This window comes from Sardina pilchardus, chromosome 8 (genome assembly GCF_963854185.1).
Source record: "Sardina pilchardus chromosome 8, fSarPil1.1, whole genome shotgun sequence".
Lineage (NCBI taxonomy): Eukaryota > Metazoa > Chordata > Actinopteri > Clupeiformes > Clupeidae > Sardina > Sardina pilchardus.
The window spans coordinates 27,722,294-27,734,793 of NC_085001.1; the positions used below are offsets into that span (position 1 = coordinate 27,722,294).

General features: G+C 47.9%; 1 protein-coding gene across 1 annotated transcript in view; it reads left to right on the forward strand.

The window, feature by feature from the left end:
- The window catches only part of dock5 (dedicator of cytokinesis 5), a 34,498-nt gene that overhangs the window by 7,710 nt on the left and 14,288 nt on the right, over window positions 1-12,500 (forward strand). Inside the window, exons 5-28 of the mRNA XM_062543484.1 lie at window positions 60-156; window positions 528-676; window positions 1,162-1,297; window positions 1,861-2,018; window positions 2,192-2,273; window positions 2,758-2,887; window positions 3,797-3,869; window positions 4,200-4,342; window positions 5,039-5,164; window positions 5,260-5,384; window positions 5,738-5,836; window positions 6,051-6,123; window positions 6,206-6,309; window positions 6,834-7,011; window positions 7,237-7,334; window positions 7,669-7,758; window positions 7,965-8,065; window positions 9,106-9,240; window positions 10,284-10,395; window positions 10,535-10,605; window positions 10,757-10,863; window positions 10,981-11,117; window positions 11,656-11,751; window positions 12,068-12,166. Of these exons, the coding sequence (XP_062399468.1) occupies window positions 60-156; window positions 528-676; window positions 1,162-1,297; window positions 1,861-2,018; window positions 2,192-2,273; window positions 2,758-2,887; window positions 3,797-3,869; window positions 4,200-4,342; window positions 5,039-5,164; window positions 5,260-5,384; window positions 5,738-5,836; window positions 6,051-6,123; window positions 6,206-6,309; window positions 6,834-7,011; window positions 7,237-7,334; window positions 7,669-7,758; window positions 7,965-8,065; window positions 9,106-9,240; window positions 10,284-10,395; window positions 10,535-10,605; window positions 10,757-10,863; window positions 10,981-11,117; window positions 11,656-11,751; window positions 12,068-12,166 (2,719 nt within the window). The remainder of the gene's footprint in view (window positions 1-59; window positions 157-527; window positions 677-1,161; window positions 1,298-1,860; window positions 2,019-2,191; window positions 2,274-2,757; window positions 2,888-3,796; window positions 3,870-4,199; window positions 4,343-5,038; window positions 5,165-5,259; window positions 5,385-5,737; window positions 5,837-6,050; window positions 6,124-6,205; window positions 6,310-6,833; window positions 7,012-7,236; window positions 7,335-7,668; window positions 7,759-7,964; window positions 8,066-9,105; window positions 9,241-10,283; window positions 10,396-10,534; window positions 10,606-10,756; window positions 10,864-10,980; window positions 11,118-11,655; window positions 11,752-12,067; window positions 12,167-12,500) is intronic.

Here is a 12,500-nt window from a genome sequence, read left to right on the forward strand (position 1 = left end):
AACTCTCTGTTTTGTGTTTGCCATTTGTCAGCGTGTGTTTTGTGTTGTGTGTCCTTTAGCGCTGAGGAGACGGTCATCCCCACTGACCTGCCGCTGGTTCAGGAGCTGGCAGCTACGCTGCGAGAATGGGCACAGATATGGCACCAGCTATACGTGGTAAGCACATATGGGCACAGATATGGCACCAGCTCTACGTGGTAAACACATATGGACACAGATATGCCACTATACAGTATGTGGTAAGCACATTATGAGAATAGAAACACCTCCTGGAGTGCAACAAGAGTACATTGTTCTGCAGTGTGTGTGTGTGTGTGTGTGTGTGTGTGTGTGTGCGCGTGTGTATCGTTGTGTGTGTTTGTGTATGCGTGTGTATCGTTGTGTGTGTGTGTATCGTTGTGTATCATTGTGTGTGTGTGTGTATCATTGTGTGTGTGTGTTTGTGGTATATATCATTGTGTTTGTGTGAGTATGTGTGTATCGTTGTGTGTGTGTGTGTGTGAGCTCTCCCCTCCTGTGTGCTGCAGAGCAACAAGAATGTGCTGTTCAGGAGCGTGCAACAGATGGCCTACAGCCTGATGGAGTACCGCTCGCAGATCGTCTCCGGGACGCTGCCCAAGGACGACCTCGTGGAGCTCAAGAAGAAGGTCACCGCCAAGATCGACTACGGCAACCGGTGGGTGCATTACTTCACACACAGTCCATGTGTTTGTACTTTGTGTGTGTGTGTTTGTACTTTGTGTGTGTGTGAGTGTTCTACTTATTGTGCCATTCATCAGCTGCGTCCCAGAAGGCTTTGAGTGTGTGCTAAGGGAAGGGTCTGTGTGTGTGTGTGTGTGTGTGTGTGTGTGTGTGTGTGTGTGTGTGTGTGTGTGGAGCTGTGTGTGGCAGACAGGTGTACAGTATAAGACAGACCTACAAAGCCATCTCCTGCTCAAGGCTTGCAGTACAACTCGCCATTTATACCATCAGCTATAGATGTTCAGTCATATTTCAGCACTGTGTGTGTGTGTGTGTCCTGAACCTCCCCTCCCCTATCTTGTGTGTAAATAACAAACGTTATCAGGTGTAGCTACTGGAAGTCAGGCCTATTATTCATTAGGTCAATACACATGAATGCCATTATGTTGCTCATTTAGTGGGGCTCTGTTGTCAATGCAGGATCCTGGGTTTGGACCTAGTGGTTCGGGACGAGTCCGGAAACACGTTGGACCCCGACTGCACCAGCACCGTGAGCCTGTTCCGGGCCCACGAGTCGGCCTCGGCGAGCATCAACGAGCGCATCCAGGAGGAGAAGGTCAGTGGAGGTCGGGGGTCAGAGGTCACATTCCTCTCAGGAGTCACAACGTGCCAAAGGTTAAAGGTCATCTCCAGACGGTCCCCTCTGACCCTCTTGAGATGATCACACAACCAGCTGATGTCCACTATGTGGTATTGGCTATATATATGGATGGAAGGCTGTTGTTTCCGGTGGAGCCAGGTGTGTTTGAACTACACGGACCCGCTTGGTTGTTGCACCTAGTGAATCAGTACCTGACCAGCCTTCTGTGCATATAGCCTATTAAGTAAACAGATGGAGTACTACATAATATGTACGAGTAATACATGCTTAGTAGAAATGTTTACTCTATCTGAGCTAAGCTATCTAGCATGTGCTAATAGGCTACAGCATATTAATGCAAGGCTGTTCAGGTACTGAAATACAGTACAAATGGAATATCCTATCAACAACTTGTGTTAACACCATAATCACAATGTTGTCTTATTCTGAATAAAGTCAGTAGTTGGATTATTGCTGTGCATGTAAACATGAGTGTTCTTTGTTTGTTTGTTTGTTTGTTTGTTTGTTTGTGTGGCCAGAGTCGATTGCAGAACCTGGAGATGCGACGTCAGTCTCTCTTCAGCACTGTACACACCTACAGCCTCCTGATGAACCTCAAGAACTTCGTCTGCAACATTGGCGAGGACGCAGAGTTGCTCATGTCAATCTACGACCCTGACCAATCAGAGGTCATCAGGTCAGACATTGCCCCACACTGAGCTTGTGAACTGTGTGTGTGTGTGTGTGTTTCCTGCAGTGAGAACATCCTGGTTCTCTGGAATAGAGCCGCCATGCCCAAAGAAATTGAGAAATTGTGTGTGTGTGTGTGTGTGTGTGTGTGTACTGACATGTTTTGTGATTATCCCGCAGTGAGAACTTCCTAGTGCGCTGGGATAGTACAGGCATGCCCAAAGAGATTGAGAAACTCAACAACCTGCCAGCTCTCTTCACTGTAAGAGCCTCCGCCTTCATACAGTACACCACATCCTCCAGTCATCTGAAATGGGCCAGATCATCCACACAGCATTTCATCACTGATCAAAGCCTGTTTGTGATCCCTCACATGAGAGTCTGTTTGTGATTCCTCTGATTCCTCCTGTTACTGTTTTCATGTAAGTCTCTCTACGTCATCCAATTATTTGTGTGTGTGTGTGTGTGTGTGTGTGTGTGTGTGTGTGTGTGTGTGTGTGTGTGTGTGCGTATGTATGTGTGTGCGTGCGCCTGTGTGTGTGTGTGTGTGTGTGTGTGTGTGCGTGCGCCTGTGTGTGTGTATGTGTGTATGTGTGTGTGTGCGCGTGTGTGTGCGTATGTATGTGTGTGCGTGCGCCTGTGTGTGTGTGCGCCTGTGTGTGTGTGTGTGTGTGTGTGTGTGCGTGCGCCTGTGTGTGTGTGTGTGTGTGTGTGTGTGTGTGTGTGTGTTTCTCTTTCTGGTGTAGGACCTGAGCAGCAGTGACCTGATCCGTCCGCGTCTATTCCTGGTGTGCCAGATCATCAGGGTGGGCTCCATGGAGCTCAAAGAGGGCAGGAAGCACACGGGAGGGTTAAGGAGGCCCTTTGGGGTGGCAGGTAAGGGGGTAGGGAGTATAAGGAGGCCCTTTGGGGTGGCAGGTAAGGGGGTAGGGAGTATAAGGAGGCCCTTTGGGGTGGCAGGTAAAGGTAAGGGGGTATAAGGAGGCCCTTTGGGGTGGCAGGTAAGGGGGTAGGGAGTATAAGGAGGCCCTTTGGGGTGGCAGGTAAGGGGGGAAGGGAGTATAAGGAGGCCCTTTGGGGTGGCAGGTAAAGGTAAGGGGGTATAAGGAGGCCCTTTGGGGTGGCAGGTAAAGGTAAGGGGGTATAAGGAGGCCCTTTGGGGTGGCAGGTAAAGGTAAGGGGGTATAAGGAGGCCCTTTGGGGTGACGGGTAAGGGGGGTAGGGGATTAAGGGGTCCCTTTGGGGTGGCAGGTAAGGGGGGAAGCACACGGGAGGGTTAAGGAGGCCCGTTGGGGTGGCAGATAAAGGGGTAGGGGATTAAGGAGGGCCTTTGGGGTGGCAGGTAAAGGTAAGGGGGGTTGAGAAGGCTGTTTTGGATTGCAGGGCAGTCAAGGAGATCCTTTCAGGTGGCATCAAGGAGATCCTCTCAGGTGGCAGGTCAGGAGGTAGGATGCATTAAGGAGGTCATTTTGGGTGGCAGGTAAGGAGGCTGGAGGCCTGAGGAGACTCTTTGGGGTGCAGGTTAGGGGGGTTGGGGGCATTAAGGAGACCTTTTAGGGTGGCAAGTTAGGGGGACATGGGGCATGAGGGATGGTGGTGGTGGGGGTGGGGGGTGGGTGTTAAGGAGGTCCTGTGGGGTGGCAGGCTGAGAGCTGTCCTGTTGGTGTTAATACAGTATGTCCAGGGATTTGAGGTTTATTTAAGGAGCCTGTGTTGTGTGTTTGGATTGAGATGTTCTGTGCAGTGTGTAGGTTACATGAGCATGTTCTGCACTTGTGCCTGCAGTGATGGACATCACGGATATCGCTCACGGGAAAGCTGATGATGAGGACAAACAGCACTTTATCCCCTTCCAACAGTAAGTTCCTCCCAATGGTTACTTCTTTACCCTCCGACTGGTCACTTCATGCACCTCCATTAGTAAGTCACTCCCATTGGGCGCTTCATCCACCTCTAGCAGTAAGTCCCGCCCATTGGTCACATCTTTCCCCTCCCATTGGTCACTTCATCCACCTCCAGATGTACGTCCCTCCCATCAGTCGCTTCCAGTGATATAAGTCCCTGCCAGAGCCTGGCTCATTGAGTGATTGTACATAGATTGGATTACGTTATGTGAATCTGTCCATGTAAGTATCACTGTTGTTCAGTTTCCATTTCTTACTAACTGATTTTTTGTATATATTTCTAGAATCGCCATGGAAACTTACATCCGTCAGAGGCAGCTGATCATGTCTCCTTTGATTCCGTCGAAGATCATTGGGGAGAACGAGCCCCTCACGGCCATCTTCAACAAGGTCATTGCTAACCGCGAGGTCAACCATAAAGGCCAAGGTAAACGCTCATCACTGATTGGATAATGCAGTTGATTCTCCCTCTTTGCATCTCTGTGTATCCAGTAATATGTGCAAGGTGGGCGATGGGGAGTGGGCATGTGCTAGGTTGCCTTGTGTCCAGTGATTAGGCTAGCATTACGTTTCTGCTCTTGGTTAATCCAGTGATTATGCTAGCACTAGGTATCCATTCTAGGTTAATCCAGTGATTATGCTAGCACTAGGTTTCCATTCTAGGTTGGCTCTAGGTTAATCCAGTGATTATGCTAGTGCTAGGTTTCCACTCTAGGTTGGCTCTAGGTTAATCCAGTGATTATGCTAGCACTAGGTACTCTAGGTTGGCTCGAGGTTAATCCAGTAATTAGCCTTGTACTAGGTTTCTGCTCTAGGTTGGCTCTAGGTTAATCCAGTGATTAGACTCTAGGTTGACTCTGGGTTAATTCAATGATTAGTCCAGCACTAGGTTTCTACTTTAGGTTGGCTCTAGGTTAATCCAGTGATTAGGCTAGCGTTAGGTTTCCGCTCTAGGTTAGCTCTATCGTAATCCAGTGATTAGGCTAGCACTAGATTTCCGCTGTAGGTTGGCTCTATCTTAATCCAACAATTAGGCTTTCTAGGTTAGCTCAAGGTTAATCCAGTGATTGGGACTGCGCTAAATTACCGCTCTGAATTCTCTCTGCTCTGATGACCTCATCAGGGCTGTTTGTGACTCTGAAGCTGTTGCCGGGAGACCTGGTGCAGGTACGGAAGGACTATTCTCACTTTGTGGACCGGTCGACGGCCGTCGTCAGGAAGATGGGCTTTCCAGAGATCATACTTCCAGGTGTGTATGTGTTGACTTCTCCCCCTCGTGCTGGGATCCTTTGTGAGGAGAACCACAGCATTCCCGACAGCGTCACATTCCTGCTTCTCCCACAGGGTACGTGAGGAATGACATCTATGTGACGCTGATTCAGGGGGAGTTTGACCGGGGCAAAAAGAAGACGCCCAAGAACGTGGAAGTGCTGCTGAGTGTCCATGATGAAAATGGAACCCCAGTGGAGGTACACACACACACACACACACACACACACACACACACACATGCAGAATACACATACACACACATACTGAAGACACACATGCAGAACACACAAGCATACACATAGTGAAGACACACATACACATTGAAGACACACACACACACACACACACACACTGAAGACGAACACATACGGAATACACACATACTAAGCACACACACACACACACACACACACATACACATATGCTGAGCACACCCACAGACATACTAAACACAGACATACATACTGCACACAGTGTTCCCAGCGCTCGGGCAACGCCACATGATTGGAGAGGAAATGTTTTTTATGAGTGACTTTTTGTCCCCTGACAGAAAGCCCTATTCCCTGGAGCTGGCTATGATGGCATCACGGAGTACAAGTCTGTCATCTACTACCAGGTCAAGCAGCCCTGCTGGAACGAGACGGTCAAGGTACAGTCCACCACCACCATCACTTAGAGTCAGAGCCAGAACCTATGTTCTATAAAATGATGAACTGACCAGTTCTGTCTGGTGTTTCTCTTTCTCTCTTCTTTGCTCTTTCTCTTAACCCCCTCCCTCTCACTCCCCCACTTTCTCTTTCTCTCTACCCCCTTCTCTCTCTCTCTCTTTCTCTACCCCCTCTTCTCTTTCTCTCTCCTTCCAGGTAGCGATTCCCATAGAGGATGTGTGTCGATGTCACCTGAGGTTTATGTTCAGGCACCGTTCATCTCAAGACTGTAAGTGTCACGTGAGTTCAGTCTCTGTGGTGTCCGCTGGGAGAAACCCCCCCTCACCAAACCCCCCGTTGTTGTGTTTCAGCCCGGGACAAGTCCGAGAAGCCCTTCGGCATGGCTTACGTCAAGCTGATGAGGACCGACGGCACCACCCTACGGGATGGCAGACACGACCTCATCGTCTACAAGGTTCGCCCACGTCTGTCTGTCTGTGCCTGTGTCTATGCCTGTTTCTGAAGTTTGCTTTAGATTGGTGTCATTTCAAAGAACTCCAGGAATTTGTGAAATTGCAGAGTGACTTCTGGGGAAATGCTTATTTGACTATCACCAGACTAAGCTCAATCTTTTGAGATTGAACATTAGTCTGGGGAGTCTGCGCTGTATTTCTACTGCACAAGAGGCGTGATCAATACACTTACTGTACCAGCAAACGTGGAAAGGAAGCAGCAGAGGTAAGCGTACATGTTTCCAGCCTGAGCTGCAAGGCAAAATCTAATCGCCCGGATATCGGGCTGGGTTTACCCAGTCTAGTCCAGTCAGTGCAGTGGCATCATGAAGAACTGTTGAGTGACAGAACAACTTACAAAAAGCTTCCTCTTCCTGGTTCCTACTTCCATGGTTACGGTGCGGTTGTGCTTAGTACAGTAATGCACCCTGATATTTAGGTCTCATGGTCCCGCTTTTCTGTCCCTCTGCGTGTGTCCCCTCTTCAGGTGGAGAAGAAGGCGGAGGAGGCGGGCACCTACCTGACGCTGCCCGGGTCCTGGGGGGAGGTGGAGGAGCGGGAGCGGCAGACGGGCAAGTCCTTCCACCCCTCCGGCGCCATCCCCGTCACCAAGGACAGCTTCCAGATCGCCACCCTCACCTGCTCCACCAAGCTCACCCAGAACGGTGAGGCCTCTGCCCCCAGAGTCCCACTTGTGCCTCTCTCTCTCGCTCTCATACACACACACACACACACACGCACACACACACACACACACACACACAGATATACACACACACACAGCCTTCAAGTGTGTGGGGGTGGGGCATTTTGGGTACGCTTAACATTGTTGCTGACAGTTATGTGTGTGTGTGTGTGTGTGTGTGTGTGTGTGTGTGTGCTCATTGCAGTGGATCTGTTGGGGTTGTTGAACTGGAGGTCTAACCCCGAGGAGCTGGAGCAGAACCTTCAGAGGCTCATGGAAGTGGAGGGGGGAGAAATTGTCAAGGTCTGTGTGTGTGTGTTTGAAAACATATGTGTACAGTATGTGTGTGTGTGTGTGTGTGTGTGTGTTTGCAAGCATGTGAATCTGTTTGTGTGTGTGTGTCTGTGTGTGTTTGTGAGCATGTGTGTGTGTGTGTTTGTGCATTTGTGAACATTTGAATGTGTGTGTGTATTTGCGTATGTGTTTTAGTGAGACTGTGTGCGTGTGCATGCATGTATGTAGGTGTGTGTGTGTGTGTGTGTGTGTGTGTATGTGTGTGTGTGTGTGTGTGTGTGTGTGTGTGTGTGTGTGTGTGTGTGTGTCTGCCATATCTAACTCTCTGAATGTGGGTTTGCAGTTCCTGCAGGACACCCTGGATGCTGTCTTCAACATCATGATGGACATGTGTCAGAAGGACACCTATGACACACTGGTGTTCAACGCTCTGGTGAGTCCTGTGTGTGTGTGTGTGTGTGTGTGTGTGTGTGTGTGTGTGTGTGTGTGTGATGCAAGGTGTGTGTGTGTGTGTGTGTGTGTGTGTGTGTGTGTGTGTGTGTGTGTGTGTGTGTGTGTGTGTGTGTGTGTGTGGTGTGTGTGTGTGTGTCTGTGTGTGTGTAGGTCATCACACCTTATCACATTGTTTGTGTGGTGCAGGTGTTCATCATCTCTTTGATTGGAGACATCAAGTTCCAGCATTTCAACCCCGTTCTGGAGACCTACATCAACAAGCACTTCAGCGCCACCCTGGCCTACGTGTATGTGCCGCCCTCCTGCTGACACCCTGACCAACATAGTTTTCCTTGACCAACACAGTTTTCCCTGAGCAACACAGTTTTCCCTGAGCAACACAGTTTTCCCTGACCAACAAGGTTTTCCTTGACCAACACAGTTTTCCCTGAGCAACACAGTTTTCCCTGACCAACAAGGTTTTCCTTGACCAACACAGTTTTCCTTGACCAACATAGTTTTTCTTGACTGACATAGTTTTCTTTGACCAACACAGTTTTCCTTGACCAACACAGTTTTCCTTGACCAACATAGTTTTCCTTGACCAACATAGTTTTCCTTGACCAACACCGTTTACCCTGACGGACATAGTTTTCCTGGACCAACACAGTTTTCCTTGACCAACATAACATAGTTTTCCTTGACCAAGATAGTGTTCCTTGACCAACATAGCTTGCCTTTAAACTGCATCACTTAATACTATTATTAGAGGACAGGAGTGCAGCATTAAGTGCAACATTAGTCAACGTGTGGTAGAAGAAGGAAGTACAGGAGGGAAAAGAGGGAAGTGCAATGTGTGTTGGTGTGTACAGTAGTTGCTAGACGTGTTAGGAGAGCTTATTGACAGTTTGCACTGATCAACACAGTTTGTCAGAATCAGAATCTGAATGAGAATCAGCTTTATTGGCCATGTTTGTGTAAGGTTTGCATAAACAAACAAGGAATTTGACTCTGGTTAAACTTCCTTGTTAACAGGAACCGTGACCATCACGGTTTGCCCTGATAAACCCAGTTTGATCTAACACAGTTTACTCTGGGCAACACAATTTAGCTTGACCAAAACAGCTGGCTTTGACCAACACATCATTAACAGGTTAGCCTCACTAATGCACTTGAGCTTGACTAACAACTCCACCTGCACAGTCTGCCTTAGTTTGTTCTACATTGTGTTGATATTGTTACACTGAAAATATCATGTTACGCTGGAAATATCAAGTTCTTTACACAGAAGAATAAGATGCTAAGTCAGTAGGGATGGCTTATTCTGCCCTTTCCGCTGTTCCTCTAGGAAGCTAACCAAAGTGCTGAATCATTACGTGGCGAATGCGGAGGACCCCAAGCTGACCGAGAGGCTGTATGCGGCGCTCAAGGCCTTTAAGTACCTCTTCAGGTTCATCGTCCAGTCACGCGTCCTCCACCTCAGGTATGGCTCAGGTATGGGACCAGGTGAAAGGGCCATCCACACCAAGAGCGATAACTAGAACGATAATGGCAAAAAAGCATCGACTTAGCTAATATGAATGACAACACGTCCACACATAAACTATAACAATAACGACATGAAGAACAAAATCGTTGAGGGTCACTTTCAGAGCAATTTTGAGAATTATGAAAAGCTGACTGCCAATCAAATTGATATTAATTACATTTAAGCCATTACATTCATCAATACAAGGAGAGACTTATTGTTGGTCAGTGTGCTTTACCATTATAGTTATAGTTAGTTATCTTTATGTTTATCGTTCCTGGTGTGAATGGCCCTTAACTCAGGTACGGTCCTGCTATAAACACTCAATCGGATACTGTCAGATTTGCAGCAAACTTGTGGGTGATTTGTGGGAAACAAATGAGTTCACCAGACGTTTAGACATATTGCCAGAAGTTTCCAGCAAAGTTCTGGCAACAATGAGAAGTTTGCCACTAGTGACAAATGTGTTTGTCAGTGATTTGCCACCACACTTGAAACTAGACAAACTTGACAAACCTAATTTGCATATGACATTTCTGCAAATTTGCTGCAACACTGCCAAAAGTTAACCGCAACTGTTTGCCAGAAACCTAATTTGCATGTGGAAATATGACCTTACTGCAAATCTGCGGCAACTGCTCGCCAAAAACCTGACATACCTGTAGGGGGTGCTGTTCAGGTGCTCCGATTGGTGTTGTAGTCAGGAGTGTAATCACGTGAGCTCAGGTGGATCTGGTGGTTGAAAGTGTTACCAGGTCAGCTCAGGTGGATCTGATGGTTGAAAGTGTTACCAGGTCAGCTCAGGTGGATCTGATGGTTGAAAGTGTTACCAGGTCAGCTCAGGTGGGTGAGTCTGGTGATTGAAGGTGGCACCAGGTAAGCTCAGGTGGGTCTGGTGGTTGAAGGTGGCACCAGATAGGCTGGTACAGTAGGTGAGGTCTGAAACTGGAAAGTGACTCCTGAGGTCAGTGATGCTCTGCTCTCTGTTCCACCACCAGGTTTGATGGCAACCGAGAGGATGGCGATGCTTTCTTCAACTCCATCCGAACGCTCTTCCTGTCCATCAATGCCCTGATGGACAGACCCCTTGACGAGGGAGTGAAGATAAAGGTATGTTGTTAAGGGCCTCAGGAGCCAGGAGCTCTTCCTGGTGCGGGGGGTCATGGGAAATGTAGTTCATGGCTGCTGGGAGGGGATGATGGGAAATGTAGTTTTTGGCTGCTCTCGTCTGATGTCCTTGTGTTGTCAGGGTGCGATCCTGAAGTACCTTCCCACAATCATCAACGACCTGCAGCACGTCTTTGATCCGGTTGAACTCAGGTGCGTCCTGCTGAGGGCTGCTTTCTGTCACAGCGCTTATGCACACTCACACAAACATTCTGACATTGTCCTTATCCCCCATCTATGTGTGTGTGTGTGTGTGTGTGTGTGTGTATGTGTGTATGTGTGTGTGCCCTACACCTCCCTTCAGTGTCCACCTGACCAAGTTCATCGAGAGCATCCCTGACTCTTACATGGTGCGGCAGAAGATTGGCTGCATGTGCAAGATAGTAGAGAGCGACCTCTTCAAGCAGGCTGGTGAGACCGCACACTAACCACATACACTTTTAAGAATGCAGGTAGATAGACAAGAATATAGATATTGCTTACTGTGGAGGGTAGTTTTCATGTGTGTGTGTGTGTGTGTGTGTGTAGATTGCAGAGATGTCCTCTTGCCTCTGCTGACGGATCAGCTGAGTGGGCAGCTTGACGACCACTCCAGTAAGCCGGACTACGAGGCCTGCATCCAGCTCCTCAGCACCATGCTGGACATGCTCGACCGCAAGGACGTGGTGAGTTACTCTGACCTTACTACAAATATTCTCTCACCTTACTACAGCTACACCCTGACATTACTCTCACCTTACTACAGCTACACCCTAACATTACTCTCACCTGACTACAGCCATACTCTAACATTACTCTCAGCTTACTACAGCAATGCCCTAACTTTACTACAATCTTACTACAGCTACCCTCTAACGTTACTACAACCTTACTACAGCCATACTCTAACATTACTACAACCTCATTATAGCCACAATTTAACATCACTGCAACCATATTACAGCTACACCCTAACATTAGTACGTATGTAGTAGTATGTATACGTACTACAGCTACACTCTAATATTACTGTGATCTTGATTCTTACTACAGCCATACTCTAACATTACTATAACTTTATTATAGCCACAGTGGAATATTACTACAACCTTACTACAGTCATACAGTCATACTTATCATTGCTAAATGCTTACTACTGCCATACTCTAATATTAGAGTTGATATAGTCTGATATTGTTGATTCTCTCTCCCATCATGCACTAGGGCCCGACAGGGGAACACATCCGGATCATCATGGAGCGACTTTTACGCAGAGTCAACCGAACTGTCATAAACATGAATGAGAGCTCTCCACTCATTGTAAGACACACACACACACACACACACACACACACACACACACACACATACACAAATGTTAGTTCTTTATTTGCATCTGAGTAAATATACATACAGTAGGTTGCGGTGATTGCTTAGACATGATTCAGCCATATGACTCTGCTTACAATAATAACACAGTAGCCCTATGTAAATAAAGTTGCCTTGCTTTGTTGCTTTGTGTGTGTGTTTGAGAGAGAGAGAGAGAGAGAAAGAGCGAGAAAGAGAGATAGAGACTGACTGACTGACTGACTGTATGTAACTGTGTATGTATGTATTTATGTCTGTGTGTCTGCAGGGTCACTACCTGGCCTGCATGACTGCAATCCTGAAGCAGATGGACGACCTGCACTACGCCCACTACATCAACACCTTCAAGACCCTGCAGGACCTCATTGTGAGTGAGCTGCTCCCTCTAGTGGCAGGGGAATGATATGGCACACAGCACCGAGTCTGTCATGTCCTGCCACACCCATCATTGTAGACAGCTGATGATCTTACAGGGTCCTCTGGCACGACCGACACACTTGTTCAGATGTATCTGCAGAGAGAAAGATTTCAAACACCTCATGCTCGCTATCTCTCTCACTTTCTCTCTTTCTCTCTTTCCCTCTCTCTCTCTCTCTCTCTCTCTCTCTCACACACACACACACATACACACACACACACACACACACACACACACACACACACACACACACACACACACACACATGCACGCACACACACAC